General features: G+C 42.8%; 1 protein-coding gene across 1 annotated transcript in view; it reads right to left on the bottom strand.

Annotated features, from left to right (window-relative positions):
- The window catches only part of LOC126174807 (venom carboxylesterase-6-like), a 121,652-nt gene that overhangs the window by 51,855 nt on the left and 48,065 nt on the right, over nt 1–21,732 (bottom strand). The window contains exon 6 of the mRNA XM_049921181.1: nt 21,069–21,228. Coding sequence (XP_049777138.1) covers nt 21,069–21,228 — 160 coding nt within the window. The remainder of the gene's footprint in view (nt 1–21,068; nt 21,229–21,732) is intronic.

The raw sequence follows: 21,732 nt of genomic DNA, 5'->3' as shown, positions 1-21,732 counted from the left end.
CAGGAAGTACATACTCCAACTATGGATGACCTGCGTAAAAGAGGTAGGATCTATGGCTAAAATCTTATTGCTGCTAAACAACACAGTGTGCACACCTATGTGAGGAGCAATACCGACCATGCTCGCCTCATTTCAACAAACACAGGAAATGAATTCCAGTATGTCTCGATACAAATTGAGGACACCGTTATGAATAATATTTACAAGCCACCATGTGTGCCGTGGATGTTCTGCCGATCACTGTCCACCCATCGATTTATGCTGGAGATTTTAATAGTCACGATGGTCATTGGTCCTATGCTTGCAACAATGAACGTGGCATTGTGCTCAGCGACTGGGCTGAAAACGAAAAGCTATGCCTGGTTTATGATTCCAAGAATTTGAGAACTTTCAGATCTGTCGCCAGACGAAGAGATTACAACCCAGATCTCTGCCTTGTGTCTCGGGACTGCAAAGGGCACCCTGTGCGTATGTCCAGAGAGGCCATACCTAATTTCCCACACAGCCAACACAGGACAGTAATCCTAAATATGAGGTTGTCTGTCCGGATAGCGAGATCCGTACCGCGATCCAGATGGAATTCCCGCAGGGGCTGTTTCGCGGTATTTACCGACCATCTAGGTGATTATATATCTATTCTATTCCACTAGAAACTAAAAACTACCAGTACGAACAATAGACTAAGCACAGTTTGTCATGTGGGTGTATAATACTAAATGTTATCTATCCAGCAATAATTTTGATTTAGAGGGTGCATAGGCACTCGAATAAGTTTCTAAGTCTGAGTTAGACACGTCTTAGTTCCACTTAAAACGATTTGCATAACGATATTCATAAATGACGGATACCCTATATGCTAGAGTAACATCAAGTTTTTCCATATGGTTATTGGGCTCGGGATAATATCTCGCATTTTAGGGACATCAGGACTGATACTTCAATAATAAATATACACCACTAAGTGTGCGTTTGTGCATGCCGAGTAGCACTACGCATACATCGTTGCTTGCCGATGCTGGATCTACACACGACCCCGTAGCCTTGGGTTATGCATATTGCACAAAAATAGTGTATCTGGATTGCAAATCCAGTAACGTTTGAAAGGTAGTACCAAAAGATCATGTTACGAAGTTCTGTCATCATGACCATTATCGATGCATATTGCACAAAAATAGTGTATCTGGATTGCGAATCCAGTAACGTTTGAAAGGCAGTACCAAAAGATCATGTTACTAAGTTCTGTCATCATGACCATTATCGATAAGATTTTGCTACTGGTACGAATAATAACCAGCTGTAAAAATCATTTGCTGAAGGTGGTCATTCTGATCATGCACCATGCTACAAATGAGTTCCAGTGCGTGTTTTACACATTTAGGAATACTAAGAAGACTGAGATTGGATCTAACCCAACAGCCTGAGGAGAATGAAAGTAATTACTGTTGAACTGTGCGGAAGTACACACATTTCAGGTAATCAGAAGCAATACAGGTCACACGAACTAGCGAACAGGCATACTGACAGTGGTATTACAGAATTATACGTCGCATATATGGTCATAAATTCACCACTAGTGAACTTCAGTTCTAAATCGGTATGGGATGTACAAGCATTAAGAGAATGCAGATTCAACAAAGCACTTGCTTACGAGAGAAGTGTGTGGCAGACTATTCGTGTAATCAATTCGTGAGTCACATCGTGAGCGGTGGATACTTCGTATAGAGCCAAGTCTGAGAACATGATTTTATTATTGTTGCACAACGACCATATTTGATCATAAATGCATGAAGTTGGAAGTGAACTGCAGTAGCACCATCCACGCACAAATACAGGTGTTATGCTTAACAAAATTTAATGTAGACTTCGCAATGTTGCGAGGCAAGCCAGCCTGGCAGGGTGTGGAAACGGTTGGCACAGCAGTACCCAAGTGGTGGATAGCATAATCTTTTCTACACTGACGGCCGTTTAGTGCACTGATTAATTTCTCATGGTCAGTGTTCACAGTCACGTAGATTTTTTCAAAGGACGTCAAAGGACGACTGTAGAAATTATTTACTTCACAATTGCGATTTCAGCCTTCAGGCCATTTTCAAGTGATACTTCCACAGATTTCGCGTCAGTACATGTCACACTTTAAAATCCTCAGATATGTACATACGTCATCGTAAAAAAATAAGCATTTTCACTGTAGAAATACATGTGCTGCAAAAGCATAGCAAAGCCCAATCAAGCACAGTTCTGAGGCATACAAATACTTCGATATTTTATACTAAGTCACTTCTGTTAACATCACGGCTGTGTTACTTAGGGGCTGCGTCACCTTTCGCCATCTGGAATGCTGTTCACGAAGCACAGCTTGATACTGCCGTGGGACGGCAGGACCTGGGGCTGCCACTAGGTTGGTCCTGGTTACCCTGGAAAACCAACTCGTCGGCCAGTGACTGGGGGCCAGTGGGTCAGTGTCACTATTTCACCGGTGTTGCGCCTTTTAGACAGCGTTGGGTGCATGAGTCGCACCACAATACACATGGGTGCAGCTGGCCGAAGCTGCCTGGAGCTGTAGTCGCCAATGACGGAAGCAGCTACGTCATAGGCCACTGAAAAGCCAATGCTGCATTCTGTCAGCACTGCGGAACAGTAACATGCAGGAGGCCATCAAATTCCTCTACCAAGTTGCGGCTTCCTGTGTAGTCCTATTGTGGGGTACCATAAGAAAGCGTATGGAATTACAGGCTGGTTAATTTTCATGAGGCACCCTCCCCCCCCCCCCCCCCCCCCCCGCCCCAACCCATCTACACCAGTCTCTTACAACTTTCCTTTTCAGTGGAATGTCTGAGCCTATGGTCTTTGATACAGTGGGTCAAGAATTTGCCATGCAGAAGATGCTTCACTACAATTCTTTTTCTAGGGTGGATTTTTTAAACAGTTAGAAGCTGGTGAATTTGTTACACCTTAGAGGTAATGAGGGACAAGATACACTAGTACCTATCTGATGTATGCAGCATTACTTGGAAGATCGTAGCAGTAGTGTGTAAGCATTATGGCACATGCTGTACAGTGCTGGGAATCAAGTTGGCAAGACGTTAGAATTAAGTTAATGTATTTTAATTTGTGTGTTTTATGATTGTTAGTGTTCCAATATGAGTAATGAGAAGATCAAGGCTTTGGAAGAGTCAGGGACGCAAGGAGTGTCAGAGCCAGAGTCATGTGTATTTTACTGAAACGGACAGCACAATTTATAGCAGACTATAAGGCATTCTGTGGTCAGTTGGGAACACTGTGAAATATATATATATTTGTCATCTGCAATTTCTCCCTTCTCTTGTAAGTCAATTGAGAATGTGCAAGCGTTTTTGGTGGGAGGTGGATGGATGGTCTGATGGAGAATGTTTGAGGATAGCAAAATGAATATTAACTGGAGAGACAAAAGATATGGGGGTTATACACAGGCTGTCAAGGGAGCTGAAACATTTGAAGAACTTAAAAGTGGGTTAGTACAGGGGGTTATGGAGCAGAACGGAGCCAGACATTTTGGAGAACACTTGGAATGGAGAGGTGGTAGAAGAACTTGCAGATAGAATAAGGAAGGTGAATGGTTGTACATACATGTCGGGGCAGGATGTCGTAAATGAAGTAAGTTTATGGCAGGCTAAGCAGAGGGTCCTTTAAGCATTTTCAAGAAGATTCCATTCGGAAATGTCGAGAAGAGTGTGAATAAAGCTTCGAACTGATTCGCAGTCAGCTTTCAGGTTGGCAGTGGAATGTGAGGAAATTGATGTATCGACTGGGTTGCCAATATGGCAGGCAGGCAGGCAAAGGGAACTCAAGGTCCACCTGTGGGTAATCTCAGTAAAATGTGATGCTACAGAGTCGCATGCAGAGGTGGTTAGGTTAGGTTAGGTGTACAGTGGAAGGGTCAGTGTGGAAGAAGAATTGCGGGATGTTATTGAAGACAGGGCCGCATTTGTGAGTTGACATTGGGAACCTGGTGGAATATAGACAGTGGAACTCGTCACAGTATAGACTGTGTGTGAGGGATAAGGATGTCACACCATTGGGATTGATGGGCATAGAGTTTTGCCTGGTTTTGGTTCAGGTCAGACAATATGTAGAATTAGAGCCACATGTAACTGAGGGCTATGAAATGATTCTGGTATAGGATTCCTTGCACTAACAATGTACCAAAATTGGTCTTTGGTAATGCACAGTGGAGCCAGACAGAAAAATTTTTCAGTTGGAAAAACTGTTGCCAGTGTAGCAATGTCACAAGGGGAGTCTATCCAATATGACAAACCATTGAAACAACGGATACACGAAATCTCATTTCACACAATTGTGTATCTAAGGATACTAGGAAAGTGCTTTGGGCTAACGTTAAGTCTAGTTTACTGGTAGGGATGCTGTGTGTGGCGAAACCACTGATAGTAGGAAAACTGCTAGATCAGACAGGTTGCTTAGTGAAAAGAAGTGCTATATACGTTGTTGTGGTCTTCAGTCCTGAGACTAGTTTGATGCAGCTCTCCATGCTAATCTATCCTGTGCAAGCTCCTTCATCTCCCAGTACCTACTGCAACCTACATCCTTCTGAATCTGCTTAGTGTATTCATCTCTTGGTCTCCGTCTACGATTTTTACCCTCCATGCTGCTCTCCAATGCTAAATTTGTGATCCCTTGATGCCCCAGGACATGTCCTACCAACCGATCCCTTCTTCTAGTCAAGTTGTGCCACAAACTTCTCTTCTCCCCAATCCTATTCAATACCTCCTCATTAGTTACGTGATCTACCCAACTAATCTTCAACATTCTTCTGTAGCACCACATTTCGAAAGCTTCTATTCTCTTCTTGTCCAAACTATTTATTGTCCATGTTTCACTTCCATACATGGCTACACTCCATACAAATACTTTCAGAAATGACTTCCTAACACTTAAATCTATACTCGATGTTAACAAATTTCTCTTCTTCAGAAACGCTTTCCTTGCCTTTGCCAGTCTACATTTTATATCTTCTCTACTTCGACCATCATCAGTTATTTTGCTCCCCAAATAGCAAAACTCCTTTACTACTTTAAGTGTCTCATTTCATTCCATTAACCTTGTTTTGCTTTTGTTGATATTCACCTCATATCCTCCTTTCAAGGCACTGTCCATTCCGTTCAAATGCTCTTCCAAGTCCTTTGCTGTCTATGACAGAATTACAGTGTCATCTGCAAACCTCAAAGTTTTATTTCTTCTCCCTGGATTTTAATACCTACTCTAAACTTTTCTTTTGTTTCCTTTACTGCTTGCTCAATATACAGATTGAATAACATCAGCCGGCCGGTGTGGCCGTGCGGTTCTAAGCGCGTCAGTTTGGAACCGCGTGTCCCCTACGGTCGCAGGTTCGAATCCTGCCTCGGGTATGGATGTGTGTGATGTCCTTAGGTTGGTTAGGTTTAAGTAGTTCTAAGTTCTAGGGGACTGATGACCTCAGTAGTTAAGTCCCATAGTGCTCAGAGCCATTTTTTTTTAATAACATCGGGGAGAGGCTACAAATCTGTCTCACTCCCTTCCCAACCACTGCTTCCCTTTCATACCCCTCGACTCTTATAACTGCCATCTGGTTTCTGTACAAATTGTAAATAGCCTTTCGCTCCCTGTATTTTACCCCTGCCACCTCCAGAATTTGAAAGAGAGTATTCCAGTCAACATTGTCAAAAGATTTCTCTAAGTCTACAAATGCTAGAAACGTAGGTTTGCCTTTCCTCAATCTTTCTTCTAAGATAAGTCTTAAGGTCAGTACTGCCTCACGTGTTCCAACATTTCTACGGAATCCAAACAGATCTTCCCCGAGGTCGGCTTCTACCAGTTTTTCCATTCGTCTGTAAATAATTCGCGTTATTATTTTGCAGCTGTGACTTATTAAACTGATAGTTCGGTAATTTTCACATCTGTCAACACCTGCTTTCTTTGGGATTGGAATTATTATATTCTTCTTGAAGTCTGAGGGTATTTCGCCTGTCTCGTACATCTTGCTCACCAGATGGTAGAGTTTTGTCAGGACTGGCTCTCCCAAGGCCGTCAGTAGTACTAATGGAATGTTGTCTACGCCCGGGGCCTTGTTTCGACTCAGGTCTATCAGTGCTCTGTCAAACTCCTCACGCAGTATCGTATCTCCAATTTGATCTTCATCTACATCCTCTTCCATTTCCATAATATTGTCCTCAAGTACATCGCCCTTGTATAGACCCTCTATATACTCCTTCCACCTTTCTGCTTTCCTCTCTTTGCTTAGAACTGGGTTTCCATCTGAGCTCTTGATATTCATACAAGTGGCTCTCTTTTCTCCGAAGATAACTTTAATTTTTCTGTAGGCTGTATCTATCTTACCCCTAGTGAGATAAGCCTCTACATCCTTACATTTGTCCTCTAGCCATGCCTGCGTAGCCATTTTGCACTTCCTGTCGATCTCATTTTTGAGACGTTTGTATTCCTTTTTGCCTGCTTCACTTACTGCATTTTTGTATTTTCTCCTTTCATCAATTAAATTCAGTATCTCTTCGGTTACCCAAGGATTTCTACTAGCCCTCATATTTTTACCTACTTTATCCTCTGCTGCCTTCACTACTTTATCCCTCAGAGCTGCCCATTCGTCTTCTACTGTATTTCTTTCCCCCATTCCTGTCAATTGTTCCCTTATGCTGTCCCTGAAACTCTGTACAACCTCTGGTTTAGTCAGTTTATCCAGGTCCCATCTCCTTAAATTCCCACCTTTTTGCAATTTCTTCAGTTTTAATCTACAGTTCATAACCAATAGATTGTGGTCAGAGTCCACATCTGCCCCTGGAAATGTCCTATATACGTACAAGAGCTAAATGGGAAGAAATTGTACCTGTGTTGGTGGATAATTTCAGTGTTGAGGATTTCAGGTTAACAAAGGGGCTGTCAACCACTAATGTGGATAACCTGGAGGAGGAAGACTGGAAAAAGGTGTGTGTCAGCCACAAACAAACGCCAAACATCATTCAAACTGCTTTAGAAGGGAGAGTAACAGCTTAAAGAAGACTGATGAGGAACAGGTGGAATTAAATCATTTGTTTCTTCCAAAAGGGTGTGTACCAGCAACGTATTTTACACAGCACTGAATACAACAGGGTATGAATCACCAGTTTACCACGAACCGTGTAGGGTACTGAGATACCTGCAACCGATTCTGGAGAAATTCATTGCTCACGAATGATGGATGGGATATTTGAGGAAAGTGATAGCCCCTGAAGAGGGAAGGGGGGGGGGGGCGGAATTGTCATCGTACACAAACAGTCAGCAGATGGATCACGAAAATACAGATTTTGTTGTGATTATTGACACCTGAATACTTCGACTGATGGATGCCTACTCCTTTCTGAACAACCCTTTTCTGAACATTACAACGAACAGAGACTGTTCAGGCCAGGGAAAGTATTTTTTCAGCAATGGACTTAAAACTTCAGTGCTTGGTGTGTCTTGATGACTTAATCGTCTTTGCAAGTGACATGGAGCAGCACATACAATGCCTAATCGAGGTATTCCTGCTGCAAGTCCAACGTTGAGTACAGAGAAGAGAAATTTTGTTTACAAGAAGTGGTATCTTTGGTAATATAATTAGTAAGGTTGGGGTTAAGACACAACCCAAAGTTAGTTACTGCTGTAAGTAAATTTCCTGTACCTGAATCTGTGAAGGAATTCCAATCGTTCCTTGGCATCTCGAATTATTGTAGAGACTTTGTAAATGGGTTTGCAGATATTGTCAGACCATTAACGCAATTTCTAAAGAAAGGTAGAGCGTTGATAGTTCGGATTGTCAGCGTGCTTTTGAGAAACTGAAAGAAGCTTTGACAGAGAGTCCTGTCTTAGGGTTTACAAATTCCAATAACGAACTAATCTTGCCACGTTATATGGCCTACCTTGCAATCAGTTGACGGTATGGGACATCTGTTCGCATATGCACAGGGCAGATAAAGTCAGCCAACAAGAACTACTCCATGATGGAAAAGGAAATGTTGAGCCTTATTGATGGAATAATTTACTTCAAGTGTTATCTCTATGGAAAGACGTTTCCAGTGATAACAGATCATGCAGCACTGAAATGGTTGCTGGGGTGAAAGATCCATTTAGTAGGTAGTCACGATGGGCAGTACAGTTGAGTGAATTTAGTTTTTATATCATTCATAAAGCTGAAAAGAAACACAGGAATGTAGATGGATTGAGTAGGAACCTTGCGGTGTTGCAGATAGAAGGTAACGAGCTTAAGGAACGACATGCGGCACAGAAGATGAATGACAAATATAAAGAGTGGATGACAAATGTAAAGAATCTTGTAAATAGTCGCAGTTTTCTGGGCAGGATTGGCTAGTGTGCAAGAAAATAAATTGGGAACATGGGTGTTGGTACCAACAACATTGAGAGGTAAAGTATTAAAGGAGGTGCATAATCACATATTAGAAGGTCATGGAGGATGTAGTTCTACTAACAGGAGGGTAGCAGAGAAGTACTGGTGGAGGAATGGTAAGGCAGACATGGACCAGTATGTGCGGAACTCCAATTAATGCACACAGAAAGTAAATCTACGTCACGCAGGAATCCCACTGCCAAGGTTATCTGAAGCATTAGCACTATTTCAGTTGCTCACGACTGATTTCTTAGGTCCTTTCAACAAAACACCCGCAGGGAACAAATATGAAATTGTATCTATAGACCACATTTTGAGATATGTGGAAATGGTCGTGATAACCAACTAACAGTGGTGCAAGCACTAAAGTCTGCGTCATGTAGGAAGACGGCCTAGTTTTCAGCCGTTCTGCACATCCCCCTCCACTAACCACTGACAGCCAATAATATTCATTCTCTTTCCTAGCAGCTAGCAGCGTATAACGGCTAGGCAGCGAGGATCTCGCTCCTACATGATGCACTCGTGCTGTGCAACCGAATTATTCATTCAACTATCACTGTTTGTTTTCTTTTTATTTCTTGTAGCAGTATAGCTGTGAATGTGTTTCTGTAAATGTTTAAGTGCGATTAAAACAAATCAGGTGACTGCAATAAATGGAAGTGCTTCACAAGCAGGCGAGTGGGATTATTTACCGCAGTTATAACTTTGTACCGCATGATCACTACCAAAGTGAGGTCCTCGAAGTTGTTCTTTAAGTTTTGGGAACATATGATAGTCGGATGGGGCCAAGTCAGGACTGTATGGAGGATGGTCGGTGAAAGTGAACAAAAGGCGTTAGATTGTTCCAGATGTCGCAGGGCCCGGCCGTGGCCTGGCATTATTATGCTGAAGGAGATGGTGGTCCACGTGTGGACGAACTCTTAGAATTCGAAACTCAATTACAGCACACTGTTTACTCAAAAATATAGTTTTGTTACACAACGCTATGTTACATGCTGCAATTCTGAGTCCTCTAGCGACAGAAGGCTGCAAAAATGTGGACATGAAAAATAAAGGTCTGAAAGTTAATAATGTTTGTTTTATTTAAAATGTTTTCACATTAAAAATTCAGAGGCATTGCTTTTCAGCACGCACTTCTACAACACATAATATTACACTGATGAGACAAAGCAGCTGGTACACCTGCCTAACATCGTATAGGGCTCACGAGAGCACGCAGAAGTGCCGCAACACGACGTGGCATGGACTCGACTAACGTCTGAAGTAGTGGTGGAGGGAAATGATACCATTAATACTGCAGGGCTGTTGACAAATCCATAAGAGTACGACGGGGTGGAGATCTCTTCTGAAAAGCGCGTTGCAAGGCATCCCATTTATGCTGGGGAGTTCGGTGGCCAGCGGAAGTGTTTAAACTCAGAAGGGTGTTCCTGGAGTCACTCTGTAGCAATTGTGGATGTTTGGGATGGCATATTGTCCTCCTGTAATTGCCCAATTGTGTCGGAATGCACAATGAACATGAATGGACGCAAGGTATTAGATAGGATGCTTACGTACGTGTCTCCTGGCAGAGTCGTTTCTAGACGTATCGGGGGCCCCACATCACTCCACCTGCATACGCCCCCACCATTACAGAGCCTCTACCAGCTTGAACAGTCCTCTTATGACATGAGGTTGTCTCCATACCAGTACATGCCCGTCCGCTCGATACAATTTGAAACGAGACTCGTCCGAAAGGCAACATGTTTCCAGTTATCAACAGTCTAATGTCGGTGTTGACGAGCCCAGGCGAGGCGTAAAGCTTTGTGTCGTGCTGTCATCAAGGGTGCACGACTGGGCCCTCGGCTCCGAAAGCCCATATCGATGATATTTCGTTGAATGGTTCGCACGTTGACACTTGTTGATGGCCTGGCATCGAAATCTGTAGCAATTTTCGGAAGCGTTGCACTTCTGTCACTTTGAACGACTCTCTTCAGTCGTGGTTGGTCCGTTTCTTGGAGAATCTTTTTCTGGTGGCAGCGATGTCAAAGATTTGATGTTTTCCGGGTTCCTGATACAGTACATTCGTGACATGGTTGTACTGGAAAATCATCACTTCATCGCTACCTTTAATATGCTGTGTCCTATCCCTCGTACTCCAACCGTAACACCACGTTAAAACTCACTTAAATCTTAACAATCTGCCATTGTAGCAGCAGTAACCGATGTAACACCTGCTCCAGACATTTGCTGTCTAAAGCCCGGTCCACACGCAACGATCTGTCTGTGCAGACATTGGCGCAGATGTCTGTACATGCAAAAGATCGCTGCAAATGTGGTGTGTTCACACGACACAAACCCCAATCTACTACTTGCCCGCCATCTGTCGGTGTAGAAAAGAAAAACCCGTGGCAAGCGACTACGCTCCCCGTAAACGTCAAAAATTTAATTCAGTTATTTTGAAATATAGAAATGGAGGAAGTTCTGTTGTGGTCTGTGTTCGCAACTTGTGTTGCAAAAAACATTCAGACCAACCGCAGGAAACAGAGAAGGCGGTAAAAATGGTGTAGACAGTGGTTGATAAAGCGAAAGGAGTTTTCTCACGTACATTTACTGCGAGAGTTGCAGGGCGAACCTGTTTTGTTTTACATTACCTCGTGTTCCATTTCCTGGCACATTGACACTCCAATTTCATCTTCAATTGTACTCCTGCTTGGTCTTGGCGTTTCTTGATCACTAAGAAAGCCAAGCAGATCAAAATACCATAACGTTGGCTGGTATACTTGATCTACTCTTACACCAGATCTTCTAGATTTCTGAACTTTGGATAACTCTTTTCGGCCAACAGTTCGCTGACAGACTTAATTTACTTAGCTTGCCTTCATGCACTCATCCTTCAGGACAGCGTAAATAGCTTCACATGTGTTGGGTATTGTTTTACTCAACGCTTGTTTCGATATTTCAGTTGAAAATTCCAAATCCTTGTAGCTCCTTCCTGTTGCTAGGAATCTTAATGTTACCGCCAGCCGTTCATGAGGAGACATTGCCCTTCTCATACAAGTATTTTTTCTCATAATATGAGGGGTTACAAGCTTTAAGAGATAATTATAAGTTTAGACATCCATCCGCAAATAATTTCGCCAGTTCGCAACGATTTTTTTTTAATTACCGTTTCTCTGTTTGCCGAGGCGTCAACTGCCCGCAATGTTTCAATTAGAGCATTGTATGCTGCCGTCTTTTTGTCTCGGTCACTACATTCTTTACTTTTAATCTTCCACAAACATGGATGGTTTCTACATATTTCAATGAATTCCCTCACAAACTCTCGAGAACACTGACGAGTATCAGCCATTTTAATGCGCTATGCGCACAAATACAAACACTACACTGAGCAAACAGCTGTTTCGTGCCAGATTTGCGGCGATCTCCTGTCCACACGCTCCAACTTGTCTGCGCAGATGTGGTTTGAACCCACAGATTTGAGAGGTTTCGCTCAAACCTCCAACTCCAACTTCCAGGTTTGCACACACCTCAGGTTGGTGCAAATCTTCTGTCCACACGCAACGATCTGTCTGCGCAGATGTGATGTGCGCAGACATTTGCGCAGACAGATCGTTGCGTGTGGACGGGCCTTTACAATAGGCGTTGCCAACCGCAGCGCCGTATTCTGCCAGTTTACATACCGCTGTATTTGAATACGCATGCCTGTACCAGTTTCTTTGACCCTTTAGTGTCTATCTGGAAGTGCGACACAGCACCATACCGTCATGCTAATATCAGTATTCTGTCACAGATACCAGTGATTATCCATTATGAATAATCTAGTCTGTAGAGCACTTGCCCGCGAAAGGCAAAGATCCCGAGTTCGAGTCTCGGTCGGGCACACAGTTTTAATCTGCCAGGATGTTTCATATCAGCGCACACTCCGCTGCAGAGTGAAAATCTCATTCTGGAAACATCCCCCAGGCTGTGGCTAAGCCATGTCTCCGCTGTATCCTTTCTTTCAGGAGTGCTAGTTCTGCAAGTTTCGTAGGAGAGCTTCTGTAAAGTTTGGAAGGTAGGAGACGAGATACTGGCAGAAGTAAAGCTGTGAGTACCGGGCGTGAGTCGTGCTTCGGTAGCTCAGATGGTAGAGCACTTGCCCGCGAAAGGCAAAGGTCCCGAGTTCGAGTCTCGGTCGGGCACACAGTTTTAATCTGCCAGGAAGTTTCATATCAGCGCACACTCCGCTGCAGAGTGAAAATCTCATTCTAGTCTGTAATTATTTATCACTTACATACTACGTTTCTGGAATTGATTCGACACGTTTTCCGACATTTTTTAAGTAAAAGAAAAGAGAGAAAAGAAAAGAGGACTGCTCGCGTGATTTGATCGTCGGTCTGAGGCCCATAACAGGTTGCTTAATAGATGAGATGTATTACAGGAACTGACGTGATTCACTTATAATACGTAGACGTGAATAATGCATACGCGAAGTAACGTGATGAACACGTCGTCTTGTAAGGCTATGGATATAGTTGCATGCATTGGTCTGTAGTCTTACAGCTAAGGTTCCATGACATCCTTAAACTTCTAGAATTTTTTTCTCCCAGTGGACTTCTCTTTTATCATGCGCTGAGAATCATGACATTCACCACATTCCCTATTGAGAATAATTACGCTTATGATTAATAGCTGTGTTATATTATTACCTTAAAGTTATATTCCAAAAATAAATTACCCATGGGTTAGTTAGCTGTAAGAGGAATTCTTTACATGCAAGAGTTATGAGCTATTTCCAAAATAATTCTTACATAGATCGTCATAGAAGAGAACTAAAACAAAAATTTAGTAATATCCTATCTACGGACTCCTCTTGGCAGCATCAGAATATCAAATTGACTCTGATATTACCCGACGTATGCACCATCTTGAATGACAGTGTTGTGACCTTCTGCAGCTCTGACGATATATGAGAACCATGAGAGAGGAGGATTCGTGGTAAAATCTTAGCGTCCAACATATTGAGCTTGATGATGGGTACGTGTTGGAATGTATTTGCTACCAAAATTATACATTTTATTTGACACAAGATATCGTCGTTTTTTTCTTAATAATAGCGTACGTGTAAATTCAGCAGCTCACGGCTACTTTTTTGAGGTCGCCTTCATAGCGAGTTCATTGACTGATTCAGAGAACACGCATGCATCTCTATCACAGTGCGTAGGGACCTCATTTATCAGTTTTCCATGGTTTCTGCCCGTTACTGACATCCAGTGTCAACACGCTGTGGATCTTCCACAGGGCTAGACGTTTCACTTATGCGAGGAGCACCGTTGCATCGACAGGTGTAATCCTCTAAGCTATCTGGAGACTCACGGTGGTGATGGAAGCAGCGTTCACTGGAGGCGATTGTGGTATTCGAGAAGATATGGTGGTGATCTGCATGCAGTCATTGTGCGTGTGTGACCGAGCGAGGTGGCGCAGTGGTTAGCACACTGGACTCGCATTCGGGGGGACGACGGTTCAATCCCGTCTCCGGCCATCCTGATTTAGGTTTTCCGTGATTTCCCTAAATCCTTTCAGGCAAATGCCGGGATGGTTCCTTTGAAAGGGCACGGCCGATTTCCTTCCCTAACCCGAGCTTGCGCTCCGTCTCTAATGACCTCGCTGTCGACGGGACGTTAAACACCACTAACCATTGTACGTGTGTTGTTCGTAAGTTGCTTCCTGTTTGTGGAAGATGAATTCAAATAACATGTGTGTTTTGGTAAACATTTTTGGAAAGCAGTCATCAATTAATTGTTATATTTTGACTAAAGTTCAGTCTTGATCACTCATGTATGTTTTAATGATACAATTTTTTAACCGGTTTCGGTTCTTTCTACAGAACCATCATCAGACCCATGGCTCCCTTAGGATGGTAGGCGGAGCTCTCCTCACTGCTCCGCAGTTGACTGCGTAGCAGTGAGGAGAGCTCTGCCTACCATCCTAAGGGAGCCATGGGTCTGATGATGGTTCTGTAGAAAGAACCGAAACCGGTTAAAAAATTGTATCATTAAAACATACATGAGTGATCAAGACTGAACTTTAGTCAAAATATAACATGTGTGTGTCTGGAGAATCGGCTTATCATCATATGATATGTGAACTCTGCAGCTCTCTCTAACATCGCATTTATTGTATAGCGAGAGAAGTGGCGACCTTAGCCAGTCGATAACTTCATATGTAGAAATAACGCTTTTTCTGCGCTATGTTCATTGCTCAGTTTTATTTGTTCGTCGGCGACGTTTCTATACGCTTTGGATTATTTACAAGTCTTACAGTGATGTCACACTGTAATACTGTGATAGTTCATATCATGTTGCGGTAGGTTAGACACATTTTCCTTCTGCCTGGTACCTGTGGCTGACCGAGACTGATGCCACCCGTGTACAAGCGCTAGTTTTGAAAGAATGATGGCTTGGGCAGCTTAGTTCTAAGAGTTCCAGAGAGAAAAGGGGAGGGGATTGTTTGACGCTGATCAGCAACAGAGTCCACGTATTTCCGGGGATGTGTTTGGATCTGTTTGTCATGGGTGGGATGATTCTGCCTGGTGTAACCTTTTTCGCAACAGCTTTTTCTTCCAACCATCAGCCAGCACAGTCGCATCGGAGGCGATTACACGTAAATTGTGCAAATTTCACCGAAAATCCTGGTGGGATGATGGGTGTTGGGCAGAAACTCTTCTTCGCGGCCTTGGGGTCGGCAGCTATGGTAGTGGCAAAAAACTGTGCTCTATCTTATAGCCATGACTCATTTCGCTGGACATATTCGTCACCTCTCTAGGTGCGTATTTTGTAGCAGTGTGCTACTTTTTGTACACTCAGAATCTTTACTTGGATATTGATAAACCTCAGATGTAATGCTGATAGCGTTTGCTTAAACTTATGGACTGATTTTCTTTCAGGTTCATGAACATTTATTTTTATCTCTTATTACTTTTGTGTTGTAAGTTCATGTACTGACACGTTCCATGACCTTGGAGATTTGCTCCTCAATTTGGTCCTACGCAACTTGACATGTAAATAAAATAAAAATTTTACTATGACGTCATAAATTTACCATTACATCATTATTGCAACAACGTGTTCCTTTTAGCAAGATAATGTTGGCTTAGCAGGGTTATCTATCAAGCGGTATTTCCTACACATTCTACATCTTTGGTCGGAAATTGGTAAAACTGCAGTGCTTATAGCATTTGCTATAACGTCATTAATACATCGTGACGCCATTATTATCACCAATAGGGAAACGGTTCATTTCTAACACATACACCATGATGTCATGCACACTAGTGGTCTAGTGACAGCTTAGCAGCGATAAATAATTCTGATACGTGTGGACACGTGCTGCTGAACTGTGATTGGCCGAGGCATCATGTCATTGGCACGACGTTGATGTAAAATTGACATGACATGACACAACTTTTATTTTAATAACAGCGTATCGTACAGTACTGCTATTCTTATCGAGCCTCGTATCATACAGGATTTTGTTTGCTTTGGTTAGTGTAGCTCAATGTCGTTTAGACCGTTAGTAAGAGAGCACTTCGAATTCTTGCTGCTAATGAGTCAAGTACACCATTCGTTTATTACATATTTTTACGAGTTTCAAGCAGGAGCGACTGCAGTAATGGATAGAAACTGTGACTGCTGTATACAGATGCAAGCTGAGTTGGGGACCCTTCGCTCGCAGCTCCAGGCTGCATTGCCTTCCGTCACACAGCTTGAGGCTGCTGCCAAGTGGCATCACTGTCAGGGGTTGGACGCGGGGATGCAAGGGACGTCGAGCACGTCCCACGTGTCAACTGATCGGTCCACTGCTGTATCCGCCCCGGGTACTGCCTGCACTGAAGTTGACCCCTCATTTGTGGGCGAGTGGGAGATCATTTCAAAGTCTGGCAGGCAGCGAAAAACTTTCGGAGGGGCCGATCGTAGGGCCTCCCCAGTTCGTTTGACGAACAGGTAATGGGCGTTATCTGTGGCTGACGATGTCACTGAGCTGGAGGCAGTCGTCCACCCTGTTCCAGAGGAAGCTTCTCAACCCTTAAGGTCTGCGCATTCACAGAGGGTGGGTATGCTAGTAGTTTTTTTTTAAATCTCATTTTGTTCCTTTTCGTTCGTTGTATCTGCTCGGGGCGGACATCGCAAGACATCCGTTTCAGTTCGTCGTTGATCCATTAACTCAGTTTTTTTTATTACAGAGGGCAGCTAACGCTCTGACTGAACACGCTGAGTTACCGTGCCGACATTAGTTGGGAGCTCCAACGTTAGGCGCGTGATGGGACCCCTTAGGAACATGCCTGCCAAGGAGGGGAAGGAAGCCAGTGTGCACACCGAGTGCATTCTGGGGGGAGTCATTCTGGATGTGGAAAGGGTGCTTCCAGATGCCATGAAGAGTGCAGGGTGCAGCCAACTGCAGGTAGTGGCTCATGTCGGTACCAGTGACGTGTGTCACTTTGGTTTAGCCGAAATTTATTCAAACGATCTAACAGTGTTCATAAAGGATAGATTAAATACAGTTGGTGGTGGAGAATTTATTGTTATCAGAAGTAGTTTGCCTTTTACTGAAATTGAAGTTGATAGTTCCGACGAAATAGTATGGTTAGAGGTTATACTTGACCATCGGACTAGACTATTAATTGGATCGTTTTACCGAACCCCCGACACACAAGATATAGTTGCTGAAAGGTTCAAAGAAGACTTGAGCCTCATTTAAAACAGGTACCCAGCTCATACAGTTATAGCCGGTGGTGACATCAATCTACCCTCGACATGCTGGAAAAATTATACGTTTAAAGTCGGCGGCAGGCATAATGCCATCCGAAATTGTACTGAATGCTTTCTCAGAAAATTATTTTGAACACAATTAGTTCATGAGCCCACTCGAAGCGTATATGTTTGCGAAAGCAAACTTGACTTCTTAGCAACAAATACTCCTGGACAAATAGGGAGCACCGTGACGAATACAGGGATTAGCGACCACAACGCAGTTGCTGCTAAGCAGAAAGCCGTAGCACCTACAACCATCAAAAAGCAACGTAAAGTATATGCATTTAAAAAAGCTGATAAAAATGCTCTTAACGCCGTTTTGAGAGACGGTCTTCGTTCCTTCCAAACTGGCCATATAAGCATAGAAAAGCTGTGAAATTATTTCAAAGATACAGTATCGACAGCAATTGAGAGAAGTGATGGTACTGATCCCCCATGGTACACAAAAGGGGTCGCTGTTGCAGAAGCAGCGAAAGAAACATGCCAAATTTAAAAGAAACCAAAATCCACAAAATTAGCAAAACTTTTACAGGAGATCGAAAACTTGCGTGAGATGCTTTTAATAATTTCCACAACGAAACTCCGTCTTCGAATCTGGCAGAGAATCCAAAGAGATTCTGGTCATATATGAAGCACACCAGTGGCAAGACGCAATCAATACCTTCACTGCGTGATAACAACGGTGAAGTCACTGATGACAGTGCCACTAAAGCAGAGTTATTAAACACGGTTTTCCGACACTACTTCACCAAAAAAGACGAAGTAAATATTCCTGAATTCCATTCAAGAACAACTGCCAAGATGAGAAACATAGAAGTAGACATCCTCGTTGTAGCAAAACTGCTTAAATCACTTTAAAAATTCAAGGCGTCCGGTCCAGATTGTATACCAGTCAGGTTCCTCTCAGAGTATGCTGATAAAATAGCTCCATACATTGCAATTATATACAGCCGCTTGCTCACAGAAAGATCCGTACCTAAAGACTGGAAAATTGCTCGAGTCACACCAATACCCAAAAAGAAAAGTAGGAGTAATCTGTTGAATTACAGGCTCATTTCACTAACGTCGATTTGCAGTAGGGTTTTCGAACGTATACTATATTCGAACATTATGAAATGCTGGAAGAAAACGATTTTTTTACACATAGTCAGCTCGGATCCAGAAAATATCGTTCTTGCGAAACGCAACTAGCTCTTTATGCTCATGAAGTAATGAGTGATATCCTCAGGGGATGTCAAATTGATTCCATATTTTTAGATTTACAGAAGGCTATCGACACCGTTCCTCACAAGTATGTTCTAACCCAACTGCGTGCCTATGGAATAACGCCTCAGTTGTGAGACTGGACTCGTGATTTCCTGTCAGAAAGGTCACAGTTCGTAGTAATAGATGGAAAGTCATAAAGTAAAACAGAAGTAATATCCTGCGTCCCTCAAGGAAGTGTTATAGGCTCTCCAATGTTCCTGATCTATATTAACGATATAGGAGACAATCTGAGTAGCCGTCTTACATTGTTTGCTGATGATGCTGTCATTTACCGGATTGTAAAGTCATTAGATGACCAAAACGAACTGCAAAATTATTTAGATAAAATATCTGTATGGTGCAAAAAGTGGCAATTGACCCTGAATAAAGAAAAGTGTGAAGTTATTCACATGAGTACTAAAAGAAACCCTCTAAATTTCGAGTACGCGATAAGTCACAAAAAACTGAAGGCTGTAAATTCAATTAAATACTTAGGGATTACAATTACAAATCACCTAAATTTGAACGTCCGCCCCCGGTAACTGAGTGGTCAGCGCGACGGAGTGTCGTACGAAGGAGACCGGGTTCGATTCCCAACTGAGTGATGTGTTATCCTTATCATCATCATCTGATTCCATCGACACGCAAGTCGCCGCAGTGGCGTCAACTCAAAAGACTTGCACCAGGCGACCGATCTACCCGACGGGAGGCCCTAGCCACACGGCATTTGCATTGTACCTAAATTTGAACGATCACATAGATAATGTTGTGGATTGTTCAAACCAAAGACTGCGATTCATTGGCAGTACACATAGAAAGTGCAACAGGTTTACTAAAGAGACTGCTTACATCACGCTTGTCCGCCCTATTGTGGAATATTACTGTGCGGTGTGGGATTCGCATCACGCGGTACTGACGGATGACATCGAAATACTTCAAAGAAGGGCAGCTCGTTTTGTATTATAGCGAAATAGGAGACATAGTGCCACAGACATGATACGTGAATTGGAGCGGCAATCATTAAAACAAAGGCGTTTTTCGTTGCGGCGGGAACTTCTCATCAAATTTCTATCACCAGTTTTCTCCACCGATTGCCAAAAAACTCTGTTGTTATCCACCTGCTTAGGGAGAAATGATCATCACGATAAAATAAGAGAAATCAGGGCTCGCACAGAAAAATTTAAGTGCTGGTTTTCTCGCACGCTGTTCGAAAGTGAAACGGTAGAGGGACAGCTAAAGGTGGTTCATTGAACACTGTGCCAGGCACTTTATTGTGAATAGCAGAGTAATCACGTAGATGTAGATGTAGACGATAACTTTCACGCGAGGTCCTGACATGACCTGATGCTACACAATTTTCATGTGACATGGAAAGCAGTGGCTCGGTACTCACTTAACTAGTCCCAGTTCTGGAAAAATACGGAAATAACGTAAAATTGTGGAAAATAAGGCGAAATACGAAAAAATTTGGAAGAATGCGTAAAATTGTCGAAAAATGAGAGTACTTGCACATTTACCTGGGCTGCCTATGTCTCGACTGGCGAAAAGCAAGTACATTTAATTCTGTTATTAACAAATAGACCTCAAGTGATGTGACTTAACGTAATTACAATAATTTTTTATTAACACATAGGTACCTGCCGCCCCTCTCCTCGTTCTGCAGTTCCGGAGTGAAGCCACCCACTGAAGTGCCTCAGTTATAAAAGATGAAGATGGGGAGGGAGTGCTTGAATCTCATCGGCCCAGGAGGGTTGGGAGGGGCTGAGAGGGAATGGAGGGGAAATGGGCCCCCTGGATGACACCACATACACATGCAAGCGGTCCCCAGGGGGAGAGGACTACGGGGATGACCTAGATTTAGTTCGCCCAAGTGCGTGATATGACACTGGAAATCCTTATCAGTGACATTGATCCTATAGTCATTCTACCTCGTTTATCTAACTGTAATCTCTATGGGTGGTAACTAGTGTGATTGGCACTGGACCCTCTGTTTTTATCCTCTTATCAACCATAAGCATGAGACGTGAGTACTGTTCTTTAAAGTCTTGTTCTTTGTTGTTCTTTCCTTTTTTAAGGTCTCCCAGCCACTCTCACAATTTCACAGATATCATGGGAGTGCAGAAGTGTACAGAAGAATGCATTGAAATAATACAGGCGACAAGAAACATACGTTATTAAACAATCACTTTAAAAATGAGAACTGTTTGTTATTTAGTAAAACCGATATGTAAACGAAACGCTCATCGTTACGGTGACCAGTGAACAAGCGAAATGCGTTGGGGCGAAATAAGGCTTTATACAATCGTAAAAGACGACATAATATCCATACTGTTTTTCATTTCATGGTTCTTTGTGTAGGGCAGGAAATGGATCCAATTCAATACCGATTCCAAAGTTCCCCATCATTAGCTGAGTGCTATACATATTGTGCAGTTGTCAGTTTCACTTACTACTGTATTTAATGGCAGACTCCTTCATTCAATTAACGTCTTAACATGTAAATTCCCCAAGTTGTCACCGTCAAAAGTGATGGCAATGAGGCAGAATACGCCAACATATTTCGTGCGATACGAACTTCAATCACCAAACCATTAGCTCAGCAATACATGTGAAATACCGTAAATACACTTTGAAGTTCAAAGTCTTACCTCCTGCAAAGAAGCTTCCTTCTTCTTTAGTGACCCCTAACAGCCATGGGACAGCAGTGTGGGGCTGTAGATGAACTGGATGCCTTGGTAGAAACGTGTCCTGTCCATCAGCCTCCACAACTGGTCGGAATGGTATGAGAGGAGCATACATGCCCCACTCCTGAAGCAAAGCCGTCATCCATCATGAAACAGTTATACTTTACCACACAGGCGATTTATCTTATAGATATTCAACACTTTTGGTAAATAATTCACCCACAGAAAAAATATGATACGTTAGACAGTTCGATATGTGTGCTTCATTCATTGTAGCCAACTCGTGTCACTGAATTCACTAGGATGGTGAGCATGTTTTGGTTTCTTATTTTTCACTTTGCTGAAAAATTGCTTAAGATATACTACATGTCCTCTTGATAAAATTTAATATTTTTCGGATAGTTTTCCCTAACAACACGATATAAGTATTAGTCATGTACGAGAAAAAGTCCTCATGGCGGCTGGCAATAAGCCAATATGTCCTCTGCCAGTCGTAGTAGATATCACAGATAGAGAACCTGTCGTTAACTGGATGTTCTTTAGATCTAAATTTACGGAAGACCATCTCAATTAACTGGATGTTCTTTAGATTTAAATTTACAGAAGACCATCTTAATTGAATTCATTC

This window comes from Schistocerca cancellata, chromosome 3 (assembly GCF_023864275.1).
Source record: "Schistocerca cancellata isolate TAMUIC-IGC-003103 chromosome 3, iqSchCanc2.1, whole genome shotgun sequence".
Lineage (NCBI taxonomy): Eukaryota > Metazoa > Arthropoda > Insecta > Orthoptera > Acrididae > Schistocerca > Schistocerca cancellata.
Note: the sequence above shows the minus strand (reverse complement) of the source record. Positions and strands in the feature narration are given on the sequence as shown.